The sequence below is a fragment of the Muntiacus reevesi genome, chromosome 5, assembly GCF_963930625.1.
Source record: "Muntiacus reevesi chromosome 5, mMunRee1.1, whole genome shotgun sequence".
NCBI lineage: Eukaryota > Metazoa > Chordata > Mammalia > Artiodactyla > Cervidae > Muntiacus > Muntiacus reevesi.
The window spans coordinates 109,734,421-109,751,736 of NC_089253.1; the positions used below are offsets into that span (position 1 = coordinate 109,734,421).

General features: G+C 41.6%; 1 protein-coding gene across 3 annotated transcripts in view; it reads right to left on the minus strand.

The window, feature by feature from the left end:
• The window catches only part of NMNAT2 (nicotinamide nucleotide adenylyltransferase 2), a 209,117-nt gene that overhangs the window by 148,790 nt on the left and 43,011 nt on the right, over window positions 1–17,316 (minus strand). For all 3 annotated transcript variants that reach the window (XM_065936184.1, XM_065936185.1, XM_065936186.1), the window contains one exon: window positions 11,916–12,061. In XM_065936184.1, coding sequence (XP_065792256.1) covers window positions 11,916–12,061 — 146 coding nt within the window. The remainder of the gene's footprint in view (window positions 1–11,915; window positions 12,062–17,316) is intronic.

The window sequence follows — 17,316 nt, forward strand, 5'->3', positions numbered from 1 at the left end:
TGAATGCTACATTTGTCTGGCAGGCTGGAGTTTTGCTGACCCCTGACTTATATCAATTACCCTATTCGCAGATGATAAAACAAAGGTTAAAGGAGACTAAGTATATTCTAAAATCAACAGCAATTCAGTTTATTATGTTCCATATACAGAGAAATAATGAAGCAATAGGAAAAACAGAGACATTTATCCACTCTTTATCCACGTGATTCACAGCGTGGGAAAATCATGTATTATCTATAAACTTTGATTCCCTGGGGCATAACAAGTAAATAATTTTTAAACTGTGCTTAGCAAGATTGGTTCATGGTAAATGAGGCAATTATGTCTTAAATTTATATATATAATACTTTACTGTCTTTCTTAATTTTAATTTGTAATGGGTGACAGTCTCTAAGTTGAAAAAAAAAAGTTGTCTTATTTTAAAGATATTGTAGTTCTTCTGATAAGCCACATGCTGCTAAGTATTTATCGGCACATAAATGTCTCAAAAAAGATGTAAATAATTATTGATGTAATTTAATCTTTGTGGAATGAGGATCCCTCTGTGGGTACCAAGATGAAGGCTTGGAAAAATATTCATGAATAAAGCAATGGGAAACCCAACACTCACCGCGCCCCCCAACACACACACATACACACACTGGAATGTCACTTATTTGGGCTTTAAAATCATATAATAATAAATTTAAAAGTCACAAAAACCCATAGCTTTGAGCAAGAACAGATATACCGTATACTTATTCAAGACCTCCTGAAGGCATTACAGCAGACAACCAGTGTCAAAGAAAAAGATCACTAATGGTCCTCACTCTTCAGACAATTAAGCCTAGAGAAAAAGAGAGCAGGCACATGATCCAAATACTACAAAATCACGGAAGATCACACTGGGGTGAACGGAGGTCACCAAACCTGAAAACACAACAGCAGTGAGGGGACCACCCCACTGAAGTGAAGAAGGGTCGCCTTTAGAACCCAGGTGAGAGCAGCTTCTATCAGAGAAGTGACTGCTTGATTGTTTATCTGCTTAGGTGCGTTGTACAGCAGTATAATTTCCCACCTATTTATTCCTCAGTAGAATGGACAATGGTTCCATTTCAGAAAACAAAAATTAAAAAGTAAATAAATTTTTTCAATCTTGGGGGAAGAAGTACTCCATACTTTTTTAACTTCTTAATTTTTTGCCTACTCCATGTGGCTTTTGGGATTTTAGTTCTCCAACCAGGGATTGAACCCAGGCCCTAAACAGGGAGGGCACAGGATCCTAACCACTGGCCCACCAGGGAATTCCCCTTCCATATTTAGAAGAGTGATAAGGAAAAAACGTTTAGATAAAATCATGATGTCAGAATCCTAATAAAGACAACATTGACATTCGGGAGGTAGGTCCCACATCTGCAATACACTCCTCTGCCTGGGTAACATCTAAACTCTTTGGTGTCCACCCCCTACCCCTGCCCAGACCTGTTTTCTGGCTCTCTCTTCTCCTGCCCTTTCCTGTCCCCACCCTCACTCCAGTCACCTAGCAAGCTCTCTGGAGTTCCCTTCATGTGTGATGCTATTTGGGGCCTTTTCACATACTAGCTCTTGGCCCAGAATGCCATTCTCCATCCTGTCCATTGGACAACTCCCACCTGCAAGTTCACTATCACTACACCTGCCCTGATGATCCTCTCACCATACCTGCAGGGATCACTTTACCCTCTGTGTTCCCACTTTACGTCATTCTCCCCTCTTTTAAGGCACTTTGACTTGAACGGCTATGTATAGCTTATCTTCTCTACAGAAGATGGTCTCCCTGAGGCATAAGAAGGAATGCCTTTAACCGAGGCCTAGCACAGTGCCTGAGACATATTCATAACTCAATAATCATTTGTTGAATGAATCAAAGCTTACCGATCCCTCATAAAGACTTTATCCTCTCTGCCACAGAAATAATCTAGAACTGAGGTTGGGATGGTAGGTAATTCTAACATTTCATTCTTTCACTCATTCAACAGACATTTATTGAGCATTATGGCTAGGCAGTCTTCGAGGAGCCTGAGATATATGAGTGAGAAGAGTAAATGAAGATTCCCTACATTTGAAGAGCTCGCATGCTAGCTGGGGATACAGACATTAAACAATAAAGGGTGAAAGATAACATCTATCTTTGTTAAAGCTATCAGGGCTTCCCTGGTAGCTCAGTTGGTAAAGAATCTGCCTGCAAAGCAGGAGACCCTGGTTTGATTCTTGGGTCGGAAAGATCCACTGGAGAAGGAATAGGTTACCCCCTCCAGTACTCTTGGGCTTCCCTGTGGCTCAGCTGGTAAAGAATCTGCCTGCGATGCGGGAGACCTGGGTTTGATCCCTGGGTTGGGAAGATACCCTGGAGAAAGGAAAGGCTACCCGCTACAGTATTCTGGTCTGGAGAATTCCATGAACTATACAGTCCATGGGGCCACAAAGAGTTGGACACGACTGAGTGACTTTCATTTCACTTCACTTCGTCTTTGTTAAAAGGGGATAAGAGAAAAAGATATAAGTAGAGTATGATAAAGGGGATTGGGAGTGTATGAGCTGTGATTTTAAATTATGTGATCAGGGAAGCAGGACCTGTCAAGCAGACATTGAGAGGTTGCATTTGGACAAAGACTTAGAGAGTGAAATAGACATGGGGGTATATGAGGGAAGGGCATTCTAGGCAATGAGAACATTCAGTGAGGCTCTAAGGATAAAACAAGAGGTCAGTGAGGTTGGCTAAAAGTGAGATGGCAAAGAGATGTGTTGATGTAGGAAGACGAGGGGGAAAGGTGGCAAGTCTCAGAAGCCTTTGTAGATCATTAAAATGACTTTGACCCCGAACGAAACAGGGAACCGTTGGAGGGTTTTCAGCAGAGGAGCAATATGATCTGACTTACATCTGACTTACATTTTACAAGGATCACTCAGCTATTTTGTTGAGAATTTAATACTGGGCCAAGGATAGAGAAAAGCTATAAGCATTTAGTCTTATCTAGGGGCTAGATTTTACTCACTTTCCTACTGCCTGGTAAATATTAAATGAGGTCAATATTTCTGAGCATAGTTACCCATGTGGAGGCAACCTGATGAAGGAGAAAGAGCAGAAAAAGCTGTTACCACTTTCTGGGTTAGCCTCTGAGTCTTGCTCCTTTTCTACCTTTTCCTCTTACTCCCTTATCACCAAAATTACAAGAATTTTCCTGGTTGGCTCACTTGTTCAGAACAAAAGAGAATTATGCCATAGATTAGTGGAAAACAGTTTAAAGGTAGTAGAGTTTCAGTTCAGTTCAGTTCAGTTGCTCAGTCGTGTCCGACTCTTTGCGACCCATGAATCGCAGCACGCCAGGCCTCCCTGTCCATCACCAACTCCCGGAGTTCACTCAAACACATGCCCATCGAGTCGGTGATGCCATCCAGCCATGTCATCCTCTGTCGTCCCCTTCTCCTCCTGCCCCCAATCCCTCCCAGCATCAGGGGCTTTTCCAATGAGTCAACTCTTTGCATGAGGTGACCAAAGTATTGGAGTTTCAAAGAGGCCAAATAAAGTTAACTCCATTATTAAAATGATCATGGGGAAGACGATGATGCTGGTAGTCTTTATAATATTTGGCTTTGCTGCAGAGTTCATAGATCATTGAGATACTGCACAAAAGGAGGAGGGAGCCAATGCCAGGAAGATGGCCTTAGTCATACCATGTAAGCCATTGAACATCTTTTCTAGTCTAAAATATTTCTGAGGCTATCTGCCAAACTGCATTTTTTTTTAAAAAAAAAGCAAATGTGATCCACGCATTTGGATGCTTATAATTGGAAAACCTATGGCAATGGAAAATTGCATTCTTTGTAAACGGACGCTGCATTCACATATATTGAGATAGGGAACACATATCCATAAAGTTGTATAACTCTCTATAAAATGCATTCCTATATCCCAGTTCTTAGTTTGTTACATCAGATCCTTAAAAATTATTTTAAATGCCTTTGTTTAACCCAAATTTGGTGTGCTGATTATTTTTTTTAAACCAGTGTTAAGAAAAAATATTTAGGGAGTTCCCCAGCGGTCCAGTGGTTAAGACTCCACCTTTTAATGCAGGGAGTGTGGGTTTGATCCCTGGTTAGGGAAGTAAGGTTCCACATGCCGTGGGGTCTGACCAAAAATTAAAGAAAAAAATTAATGCATTCCTTTGTTCCTTTAGAATCTTTCTTGAGCAATTCAGGATGATTTGAACACTTTAAAAATGAACGAGAACTCTACTAGAAAGTGTGTATTTCATAGTATCATTAAATATTGATTAAGTACCCACTACACCTACAATACTGTATTAGTAGCTAAGAGGACAATGATATTATAAGATTTAGATTTGACTCTTTTTAAAGAAACACTTGCAAAATGGGGTTTTCATCCTCTTTCCCGGTCATGCATAGTTTACTTTCACGATTACCGCCTATCAACAGAAAAGTCACAGAAAGTAGAGGTTATCCACCTAGTTGTGCGTTTTCCTCTCATGTCTGAGGATCTTTCTGAAGCCAAGGGAGATCCAGACTTGAAGGTTGACAGGTTATGTTTCCAGTTGAGCCTCAGCACTTTAGGCTGTTCATTTGACTTGGTCTAAAATTGGAAATTTGTGTCAAAGTGTTTCTCTTGAGACTTGCAACATTTTAAAGGATGTTCCTACTAAGCAGTAATGCAAACTAAAAGCCATAGAAACCTCTTAACTCTGATGGTTCTAAGCATAATCATTTGGATATGTAGAATAAGGTCAAGGAAAATGAAAAGAGAAACTTAAAATTAATATTTCTTCATTTCAAAATTTTTAGCACATCAGCCTTCTGGGTTATATCCTGTTCCTTGGTTTGAGATGTGTTCTAGATGGGAGAGTTGCCTATCATAATTAGCATAATTATGTCCACTCGGGGTTCAGTCAATCAGTTCAGCAGGAGAAAGTAAACCTGTTCATGTAGGCAAAAATATCTACATTTTTTTTTTCAGCCACTATTCTCACGTCATGAGCAGGCACAGCCCTTGCCAATGAAACTACCATGAGTGATGCATGAGTTTCCATTATTGAACCTTCAACTTATCAGTGAATTAGAATTTCCAATCATCCACCTAAATGTATTAGGTAGGCCAAAAAGTTTGCTTGGGTTTTTTGTAACATTGTATGAAAAAACCTGAATGAGATTTTTGGTCAGCCTTATATTATATCATTACAGCTCTCATCACAGTGATGGGCAAGTTTTGGAATGGCCTTTTGAACTGCATCAACTGTTTTCAGTTTCACAGCCTCAACATTACAAAAGAGTCAACTTTAGGGTTATAAAAAAGCTAGCAAACTCTATCTTTTTATTTCCATAATGTTAATGAATTTCAATACATTTCTTGAATGAAGAGCTTTGAATAATCCAAATGGAACCTACTGGGAGTTTTCATTTGAAGTTTCAGCTGTCCCAGGCTACAAAGAACCTTTGAATTTAGGTATCTCCTTTTGCATTAGGCTTCCCTGGTGGCTCAGACAGTAAAGAAATCTGCCAACGAGGCAGGAGACCCAGGCTCAATCTGTGGGTTAGGAAGACCCCCTGGAGAAGGGAATGGCAACCCAGTCCAGTATTCTTGCCTGGAGATCCCAAGGACAGAGGAGGTTGGCAGGCTACAGTTCACAGGGTTGCAAAGGGTCAGACATTACTGAGTGACTTTCACTTTCTTTGGCATTAGTATTAATACTTGGTTAGAATGCATATTCCCAAAATTTTACAGTAGGAAATATGAATCTTCACTTTACTCACCAAACCCAAACCTGCTTCTTTTCCAGTGTTCTTTATTCATCCACCTTGGATGGAAACCTGCCAATTACACTAGACTATTTTGCCATCACCCACCCATCAAATCACAAAATAAGGATCTTTTACCTTCTAAATATTTTTAAATACACACTCACTCTCCATCCCAAATGCCACCAACCTGGGTAAGGTAATAGTCTTTTCTGACTTGAACTCTGTACTGCTGAAATAGGTTCCTAGCTGGTTACCACATCTCCTTTCCCTTCACCAATTTATATTCAAAATTCAATTAAATCACAATTTCATGAATATGATTATAACATCCTTTTTCTTAAAAAATGCAATATTTGTCATTGGCATTGGCATAAACTCTAAATTCTTTAATAGGACTTAAAATCTTCATGATTGATCAGAATTCCACCTAACTTTCCAGTCTTATCTCTTCAGTTCAGTTCAGTTCAATTCAGTCACTCAGTCGTGTTCCCGACTCTTTCGACCCCATGAATCGTAGCATGCCAGGCCTCCCTGTCTATCACCAACTCCCGGAGTTTACTCAAACTCATGACCATCGAGTAGGTGATGCCATCCAGCCATCTCATCCTCTGTTGTCCCCTTCTCCTCCTGCCCCCAATCCCTCCCCGCATCAGGGTCTTTTCCAATGAGTCAACTCTTCACATGAGGTGGCCAAAGTATTGGAGTTTCAGCTTCAGCATCAGTCCTTCCAATGAACACCCAGGACTGATCTCCTTTAGGATGGACTGGTTGGTGGGGAGCCTATTCCATGTTAGGTACTAGTAAGTAAATCAATAGTTAAACCAAGCATAGTTTCTGTCTCAGTATGGGAAATAGTCATGAAACAAAGAACGAGATTGGAGTTATGACATAGAAAATAAAAAGTTATGCAGGATCAAACGTCAGGTAACCATACTTAATACAGGAGTCAGTGGAGGTTCCCTGAGGAAGTTCTGTTGAAGCTAAAATCTGAAGGATGAGTAGGAACTAGTTGTGGTAAAAGAAGAGTCAAGAAGGAGGAGAAGTGGTGGAAGAAATGTTCCAGCCACAAAGTTAAATGGACAATACACAAATACTGAAAAAAGAAGTAACTTGTTCTCAGTATAAGACTTTCCTGGTGGCTCAGATGGTAAAGAATCCACCTGCAATGTGGGAGACGTGGGTTGAGAAGATTCCTTGGAGAAGGAAACAGCTACCCACTCCAGTATCCTGGCTTGGAGAATTCCATGGACAGAGGAGCCTGGAGCCTGGCAGACTACAGTTCATGGCGTTGCAAAGAGTCGAACATGACTGAGAGACTTCCACTTTCATTTTTTCCTTATTATAAGCACAAGATGCTGAGAACAGATATCTTTATTGAATGTTTTTTGTTGGTGGTTTGTGTTGCAAAGGAAAACAATTTATAAAGTTCTCATTACCCTTTGTTGATAACTAAGTTCAATGGCTCCTCTTTTCATAAATGCTGTTGCAACTAAAGGGAATAAAAAAGCATCTTTGGTGAGATACAGAGTCTGTATATCAGGAACTTGATTCTATTTGACTTTTGCTTTATGACTGTGAACAAATGACCTACACCTGTTCCTCTCCTTTGCTGTTTATAAAGGAGTGATGATAACACTATCCAGTTTAACTTACAGGGTGGTATCAAATAGTGGTGCAAAAGCACCGCTTAATGAGCCACACTGCTTAATGAGTTTTTTTAAAATATTCATTTCAAACACACTAAACAATTTCTTGATTGTAGACTGTTCTCTATATATTGGTAGCAACTCAAATTTATTTTTCTTATGATGCTAGCTGTAGCAATAGGGGCTGCAATTCCAATTTCACAGCAAGTAGAAAGCTGTCTTCATTAGCTTTCAAGAGAAACAGAATTGGATTATGTCTCTTTTCAAAAAACCCAACTGTTCAATTCAAAAATATTTTCAAGCAGAAAACCTGGAAAATCCAGTTACTTTGCACTCATCAAATAAACAGGACACATTTCTTCTGTGATCAAGTCCCTCAATTCCTTTACTTTTCATGGAAGTTAATCTGATCAATCCTTTTTTACTTTTCTGTTTAAACGTACTATCTGATCTCCCACTAGCATGCATGCATGCGTGCCAAGTTGCTTCAGTCATGTCTGACTCTTTGCGACCCCCATGGACCATAGGCTGCCAGGCTCCTCTGTCCATGGGGATTCTCCAGGCAAGAATACTGGAGTGGGTTGCTGTTGTCTCCTCCAGAGAATCTTCCTGACCCAGAGATCTCTCCCACTGTCATATTTATTGACAAACATGGCAACACAAATGCAAAGAAAGTTTTACTGAAATATAATCTCTCATGCTTAATAACTAAGAGTTTACAGTTTAAAAAGAAAAAGAGAGACTTTCTAGCCTCATGTTACTTTTGTATGTAATAAGGCAGACATGAAATAAGACACCATTGGTTTATGGGTCTACTCTGCCAAAAACTTTTATTCATCCCTGAAAGCATTTTAGTTATAGTTAAGTATATGCGTGTCAAATATCTCTATCACAAATACTGATCTTTTCTTACATGTTTCCATAGTCATAAACAAGAATAATATCAATTCCCCTTACAGAATCAAAGGACAAGTTCATTTTGAAATATTTTACAAATATTGAGAACTGTACAAGTACTACTTTACAGAGATGAAGAGTGAGTTTTTAGTTCTGAATGTCACTTTTTTGTTGCTGTTTACAGTCTCTTTTTTCTTTGGTGAGCAACTGTATTTCAAAATATAGGAGTTCTATTAAAGGTGTCTAATTTCAAAGTCCTATGTGGGTCTTTAATTAAATTTATTTTTTGCTGTTTGTTGTTTAGTCTCTCAGCCATATTCGATTCTTTTGCAACCCCACAGACTGTAGCCCTCTGTCCATGGATTTCCCAGCAAGAATACTGGAGTGGGTTGCCATGCCCTCCTCCAAGGGATCATCCTGACCCAGGGATCGAACCTGCGGCTCCTTTTGAGGCTCCTGCCACGTCTCGTGTACTGCAGGTGGATTTTTTTTTAACCACTGAGCCATGGGGAAATCTTTTTTTGTTTGACTGCGGCAGTTCTTATTTGCAGCATGTGGGATTTTTGATCTTCACTGGGGCATGCAGGTTCTTTTAGTTGCAGCATGTGGACTCAGCTGTAGTACATGGGATCTAGTTCTCTAACCAGGGATGGAATCCAGGCTCCCTGCATTGGGATGGCAGGGTCTTAGTCACTGGACTACCAGGGAAGTCCTTGTTTGGGTCTTTTAAAGGTTTTTCTATTACTAATTTCAAGAATCTTTAAAAAGTTTGATCATTTTATTGCATTAATTAATTCTGTATTGTTGGGGGGAAAATTTTTAAAGTCATTTAAAAAGAGAAAATAGATTATGAATGATTGGTTTCTTTAGAAATGGAGAAGAGCTCTTAAGGAAATGCATATTTAGGAAACTTACTTAGCTGATGGAAAATTTAATTCTAATCTGTTAGTATATGCTTGAAGAAAATAGAGTTCATGGAATTATACAGTCAGAAGATTAGTGAGCACTTCTTTCTGCTTTTGGTACAGTGAGAAGGCCTATTCAAGAGGAAGCTGAAATGTGGGGTTCAAGTCTCATTTCTGCCACCCACTCTCCATGTCACTTAAGCTACTTAAGAAAGCCACTTGGCCTCTGAACATCAGTTTCTTGTTTGTAAAATGGAGATAATGATGCCTTTCTTATAAGCTTCTTATTAGGAATAAGAGACATACACAATGAAAATGCTTTGTAAATCAGAAGCTGCTTTACAAAAATAAATTAAGAAAACTTATCACTAGCTCAAAGATTCCCATAAGAGAGTCTACAAAAAATAGCTTAATATGTACTTTGGGTTCTTTTTCCCTTTTCAATGTATATGTGCTAAATCCTTCATTAGGTTATAAGCTCCTTAAAGCCACAGTGGGCACACCATATCCTCTTTCATGTTGCTCTCTGGACTACACATAATGGACACTCAAAAGGCTTTGTTGACAGATATTCTCTCCTCTTCCTCAGTCCCACTGGCAAGCAAAAATCACTACTGTTAAAAAGTCTAAACCTCTCTTGTGTAATCCATTTTTATTTCCTTATATTCTCTCCTCTAAAGTTATGGAGAATTGGCAGATCAGCAGCAACTTAACAAAACCTCAAGGCAAAATCCTTTGTTCTCAATCTAAATCTGCCCCTCTTGCAATACAAAACAAGTGGAATTAAGTACATCCTTGGCTCCAGGAAGAAAGGGAGAGTACCTGCTGGCCCACTAAAGATTTCTAGAGCCACGGAATTCCACAGGAAAGTCCCTCCCTCTCCGGGTAACTGACGGAAATAAAGTATAGCAACATAAAATGGCTAGAGGAAAGACTCACAGAGAAGGACAGCGGTGAAGACACCAAAACCAAAAGCAGGTGAAAAGAGAGTGTTCCCAGGGCACTGATACTAAGAAGGCTGATGACATGCTCTGCTCTACCCTCATGCTTGAACAACAGTCTTTCATAGGTAAGCTGGCACCACCAGCTCCTGGCCCAACGCTTTTAAAAGTGAAGGTACCGCGGTGAGGAAGGGATGGCTACCTCAGTCTCCCTCCTTGGATCCTGTGAACGTGCCTACCCGATGCACGCTCTGCTCAAAGTATACTCTTTTCATGAGGTTTTTATTAAGGGTGCCTAGTTCAACTCATTTGTTAGGTTTAAGAGAAATATTTTTCTTCGAAGCCACCTTGCCCTGTCTTTACCGATACATCGTAGCTTTCATTAAACGGCCCTTAGGAGGGCCCACGCATTCCTCAGGCTCGGGATAAACACGTGTGCCGGCGGGCAGGTCCGGCGCACCCTGCGTTTCAGCACCACCGTCTCCGGACAGCGCCTCGCTGGCCCGCCGGGTTGAGGCCTCCAGTCCTCCACTCATCCACCCCCGGCCCACTCGCTTTCCTCTTTTCCCTCAGTGCCAGAAAAAAAGCACCCCAACTTCTAACTTCTCAATCCTTGCTTCTACAGTGACCTCCGCGTCCCTTCCTCGGAGTCTAAACGCGCACGCCCCCGCACCTTCGGGTCCTCCGGCACCAGCACCGGAGCAGCATCCGTGACCCGAGACCACCCCCGGGCAAGGATCACCTTTCCCTCGCCACTTCTGAATCCCAACCCAGCAGCCAGGAGCCCCGGCTCGGTCCGTCTCTCCGCCCCAAAGCCTCTAGAAAAAAAAAAAAAAAACGCGCGAGGACGCCCTCTCTCCCCGCCCCAACATACACAACACACACACACACACACGCACACGCACACACACACACACACACACGCACACACACACACACACACACACACACTCATACACACACTCGCACGCCGCAAGCCTTGCGGGTGCCATCACCGCCCTGGGCAGAGACTCAGCCAACTTGGGCCCCATCCTTCAACACCAGCTCGCAGAGGGCCGCCCGCAGCGACCGCCCCGCCTCCTCCCCTTCCTAGGCGACTGGTCCCGGCAGCGGAGCCCAGGCCCCCGCCCCCTGTCCCCCACCTCCACATTCACTAAGCCATCCGCCTCGCGCGGGCAATACACGGTCCACAACCCTCAGACATTTGCCCCGGGCCGCCCCCCAAACCATCAGCCAAACCATAAACGAATCTCCTTGAGCCCAGGCCAGTTCCTGGTGTGTGGTGTGTGTGTTTGTGTCTCCGAAGCCTATACATCATTAACTCCTTCGAGCTTTCAGCCCAACCTAAACAAATTGCACGTTATCTCCCACCCCCTTCTCCCTTCTCCGCGCCTCAGCCTCTTCCCCCATCCGGATCCTCACCGGCCAAGTCGCCAAACCAACCACCGCACCCCAGCCCTCAAACCTCGACCTCCCACCCAACCCATAACAACACTCGTCTCCAGCCCCTCCCCTCCCCCACCCCATGGCCCCCCAGCAAGCCGGGTCTGGCCCGAGCGAGTGATGCCTCGAAAGAGCAGCTGGCATCCCCTGCCGGGAGCCCAGGATAGAGGGGCTGACCTCCCACCAGCTGGATCAGCCAGCACAGCCCTCCGGATGGGCAGTTGCCAAACCGTCACACGCCCTGGAAAACACAGGTGCCGGGGAAAGGAGAGAGGCGGAAGCAGTCTCCGGGGGTGGGCGGGAGGACTCACCGAACATCTGAATGTGCCCTTTGGTGATGGGATTGAAGCTGCCGCAGGCGAGCAAGATAACGTGCGTCTTGGTGGTCTCGGTCATGGCGCGGGCGGGTCCCTCGCGCTGGCCCAGGGGTCGCCTCTCTTTTTGTCTCTCGATGTGTCTGCAGAGGGAGAAAGGAAGGCGAGGCTCCGGCGGTGGATGCTGTGGACTCCGAGGAGCCGCTCCAGACGCAAACCGCGTCACTCCCCGCCTCCTTTTAACGCTTGCAGCTCCGGCAAGATCCGAGGCTGCTTTTGTATATGATATGCTCAGCTCCGCTCTCCTTTCCTTCTAGCTTCTTTCGCGTCTCTCGAGCTGGTGTCCGTCTCCTCCCTTTCTCTGACCCTACCCCACCTCACCCTCTCCTCCTTCGTGTTTACCTACAAATCAAGATGTGGTACCCAAGCCTAACCCTGAACACTCCAACAGGCAACGATCAGCATGGCGTGACCCCTTTCTCTTTTCTCCTTGTGAATTAGTTTTCCTCCCCAATTGAACATTTTTTTTCTGTCGACATCAACTTTCTCTAACACTTGCAGCTCCAAAAGTGTTTGATTTTAAGAACTGTTTTCTTTCTCTCCCTCTCAAAATTTTAAGTGAGAAATGACAATTGATCAATTGGGGAGTGTTCATTTCTGCCTGTCTTTCCCCTCTTAATCTCATGGTTTTGAACTACTGAACTGAGTCCAGAGCTTGACCAAGTGGTTGCCAAGATATAGGAGGAAGTTGAATCCTTCTCCTGGCATACTGCTCCTTTTGTGCGTTGAAGCAATGAGAACACAGATGTCACAGAGTTACTAAAGCTGTGGTAGAAACTACTGTGATCTTACATAAGCTATCAAAATTCAGACAAAGATTTACCCATTCATAAGTGTTTGAGTGCCCACGATGTGTTAGGCTCTGATATAAACCCTGCTGATAAAGCAAAGTCTCAGCCTTCATCAAGTTTACATTCTATTGGAAAGAGACAGACAATAAACAGAGAGGGAAAATATTAGATGGTGACTGTGCCATGCACAATAAGTGAATGCAATTCACTCTCTGACAGAACAAAGGGTGAATGGAGGAGAGGGGACTAATTGAAATGAAGTTAGGGAAGGCCTCTCTGGGGTGGTGAAATTTAAACTGTGATCTAAATGACAAGGAGTTGCTAGTACAAATATTCTGGGGCAAGGAGGGGTTCATTGTCCTCCTAGAAATGAAAGGCCAAAGAGACTTGAGTGTACGAGTAATGGGGAAAATGCTAAGAGAGAAGATTGGACTGGTGATCAGGACCAAATTAAGTAGGGGTTGTCAGCTAGGGTAGGGTTTGGATGTTTTTCTAAAAGAAATAACTTACAGAGGAATAACAAAAGGAAACCACTGAAGCTTTTAGGCAGGGAAGTGACAAGTAATTTACATTTTTATAAGATCACTCTGGCTTCTCAATGGAAAATGGGAAGATGAGGAAAGCACTTAGGAAATCCCGCTGGTAGTTTGGCAGGTGGAGTTGTCCTTGGCCTAGGTTTTATAGAGGTAAAGCTGATGAGAAGAAAATGGTCTCAGGATAAGTTTTGTTGGTAAAGTTTACAATCTTTGCAAATGAACTAGATGTGAAGGAAGGGAGAAAGAACAATCCAGAAAAGTGTCTAGAAATTTGGCTTAAGTAAATGAGTGGACAGAGAATGAGAAAGATGGGGAAAGAAAGTTTCAGGGATGACCAAGTGTTCTAGTCTGATACAAAAAATAGACCTAATAACTCGAGATTTTTTTTAAATGGCATTAAAAAATTGAGATATAATTTACATATACCATTGTATTAGTTTTAGTTGCACGTAATAGTTCTGAACTTAGAGATCCATAAGTACAAATATTTACCTTTCTCGGGCTTCTAGATTCTTAGGTAAATTTCTACCTATTTTAGTGGGTTGGTCATTGTTTCTTATTTAAGAGCATGTATGTGTGGTGTACAGTAAATATTTGTTAAATTATGCTGAACAGCAAATCAATCCTAATATGCATAAAATTTCTAGTTTAAAGACAAGTATCAGAATCGATGTATATTTTAATGGTTTTGTATCGTTCCTGATATGGGATGCAGACTAGTGCGGTAGACAAGCAGGAGATATTAAGGGCAGCCTGACTTAGGTTTGAAACTCTGATACTTACTAGCTGGACAACAAATATTCACTGAATGTCTGCCATGTGCCAGGCACTTGATTTAGGGGCTGTGAACAAACCAAAGTTCCTGCTTTAATAGAGCTCACATTCTAGAGGGGAAAACAGATCATTAAAAAAACAAAATAAACATAATGGTAATAGATACCATAGGCTTCTCTGGTGGTAAAGAATCTGCCTGCTGATGCAGGAAATGCAGGTTTGATTCCTAGGTCAGGAAGATCCCCTGGAGAAGGAAATGGCAACCCACTCCAGTATTCTTGCCTTGGAAACCCCATGGACAGAGGATCCTGGCAGGCTACAGTCAATGGGGTCTCAAAACTTCAAACACAAGTTAGCAACTTATGAACAACAATGACAATAGACATCACAATGGGAAAAAAGAAAAGCTAGAAGAAAAAGAAAGGGAAATCCTTCTTTATTTAAGTGGTCATAGACGGCCTCTCTAGTAAGATGGGATCTGAGCAAAGACCTGAAAGAAGTGAAGGAATGTGTCATTTGAATATCTGGGGAAGAACATAACCTGAAAGAAAGTGAAAGTGAAAGTTGCTTAGTCGTGTCCAACTCTTTTGGACCCCATGGACAATACAGTCCATGGAATTCCATGGAAGGGAAGTAGCCATTCCCTTCTCCAGGGGATCTTCCCAACCTAGGGATCGAACCTAGGTCTCCCACATTGCAGGTGTATTCTTTACCAGCTGAGCCACCAGGGAAGCCCAATGCAAAGAGCCTGAGGAGCAAGAGTGTTTGGGAGTCTTCAACTAGCACACCTGTATGGCTGGAGAAAAGAAAGTGAGTGGAAAATGGTGGGAGACAGATTGGAAAAGTAGGACAGATCAGATAGGGCCTTACAGGCCCTTGTTAGGGTTTTGGCTTTTTCAGAGATAAGAAATCACTGGAGGGTTTTGAATGGAGAAGTGACATGAGCTTATACTTGAAAAGTATCATTTTGGCAGGAAATATAAATTTTGGAGTCATCAGTATAGTTTTATATTTAAAACCATAGAAGTAAATGAAGTCACTCTGGGAGTAACAGATATACATAAAAAGAAGAAAAAGAGGTGCTCAGATTCAGCTCCAGGATACACCAAATGAATAGCTAACATTCACTATCAAGAGACGCCCTGGCACTGTAACACCAAAATTCTGTGAGTTCAAATAATTTTATCCCATTTTAGAGATGCACATAAGGGAGAAGACAGAAATGAAATAACTGGTCAGAGTAAGTATGGAGCCAGATTCAATCTCAGGAAGTTTTGATTGAAGGTCCTGCTGTTGATCCAAGGCTATCTCGTCTTGTTTCACTGCTACGCTATACAGGCATACCTCGTTTTGCTGAAATTCACAGATACTGTTCTTCTTCAGATTGAAAGTTTGTGGTAACCCTGAGTTGAACATGTGTACCTATACTGTTTTTTTCCAATAGCATTTGTTCACTTTGGGTCTCTGTGTCACCATATTTCAAGCTTTTTCATTATTATTATATTTATTACAGTGTTGTGCAATCAGTTGTCTATGGCAATTGTTTAGGAGCACTATGAACCACACCATGTAAGACGGCAAACTTAAATGATAAATCTGTGTTCTGAATGCTCACCTCCCTCCCTCTCCTCAGGCCTCCTTATTTCCTGAGACACATTGATATTGAAATTAAGCCAATTAATAACCCTCCATTGACCTGTAAGTGTTCAGGTGAAAGGAAGGGTCAATTGATGTGGTGAACTCCATTGCTGTCTCATTTCAAAAAGTTGCCAGAGCCACCCCAACCTCAGCAATCACCACCTTGATCAGTCAACAGCCATCAGCATCCAAGACCCTCCATCAGCAAAACCTTTATGACTTGCTGAAGGCACAGAGGATGGCTATCATTTTTAAACCAAAGAAAGCATTTGTTAAATTAAGGCATGTACAGTTTTTAAGACATAATTCAATTTCAAAGTTAACTGACCACAGTACAATGTAAACATGAATTTTATATGCTTTGGGAAACCGAAAAAAAAAATTCATGTGACTCTCTTTATTGTCATATTCCTTTATTGTGGTAGTCTAGAACCAAACTTGCAATATCTCTGAGGTATGTCTGGACATTTTTATACATTCATAAAAATGAGGATGACTATACACACACAAAGCCACAAAGATGTGAAGGTTACCAGTAATGTATGTAGAACACCTAGCATATAGTAGATGGTCAATAAGTGATACCCATTTTATAAATGAGAGAATGGAACTTTGCAACAGAGTTTGAAGAACAGAGAATTGCCTTACCAGGTCTTCAGACTTTCCCCTCCTCTAAAGAGGAAAAATGGAAAAGTAGGCAACAAAATACTTGCTGGAATAACCGGGCACTCACTCTACAAGTTAATTTTAATAAAAAGAAAGAAAACAATGTCTAATTCAATATTCCCACACAGAATAGTGGTCAATAAATATTCACTGATGAATTAAATACAAAAGTCTTTTTACCAGCTCAGTGCTCAAAGAGTAACAATGAAACGTGAATTTGTAATACAATGCAATAAATATGTCTCAGTATTGTAGGTTATGTCTTAAGGCATAGTTTAAATTCTATAGACTAGATTAATTGGTTGTGATTCTAATTGACTCTTGTAATTTTCTTTGCTGCTGATCTCTAATTTGTGTATCCCCAAAGAGGGCTTTGGAACTGAAATAGAAAAACACTGAAAACAAATCTTGGTTCTGCCACTTGCCAATTGTTTGTCTTTCGGTCATTTATTGCTAAGATTGGAGATACAGTGGTCCACCCTCATCCCTGGTTTCAGCTACTTATGGTCAATGTTGGTCTGAAAATATTAAATGGAAAATTCCAGAGGTAAAACAATTCATAAGTTTTAAATTGCATGCTGTTTTGATTAGCAGGATGAAATCTTGCGCCCTCTGGCTCTATCTTTCTGGGACCCCCAACCACCAACAAAATCTGTTCCTGACATACAAACACTGTCATAGCTGGATGATCCAGGCTCATCCAAAGCAGACAATCTTTCTTTGGAAAAATCCTCAGAATGTCAATAGTAGCCTAATGCTATGCCATTCACCTCACTTCATTTCATCATGTGTTTCATTATCTCATATCATCACAAGAAGGGTAATATAATACAAGAAGAAATTTTTGAGAGAGAGATCACATTCACATAATTTTTATTACAGTATATTGTTGTAGCTGTTCTATGTTATTATTGCTAGTAATCTCTTACTGTG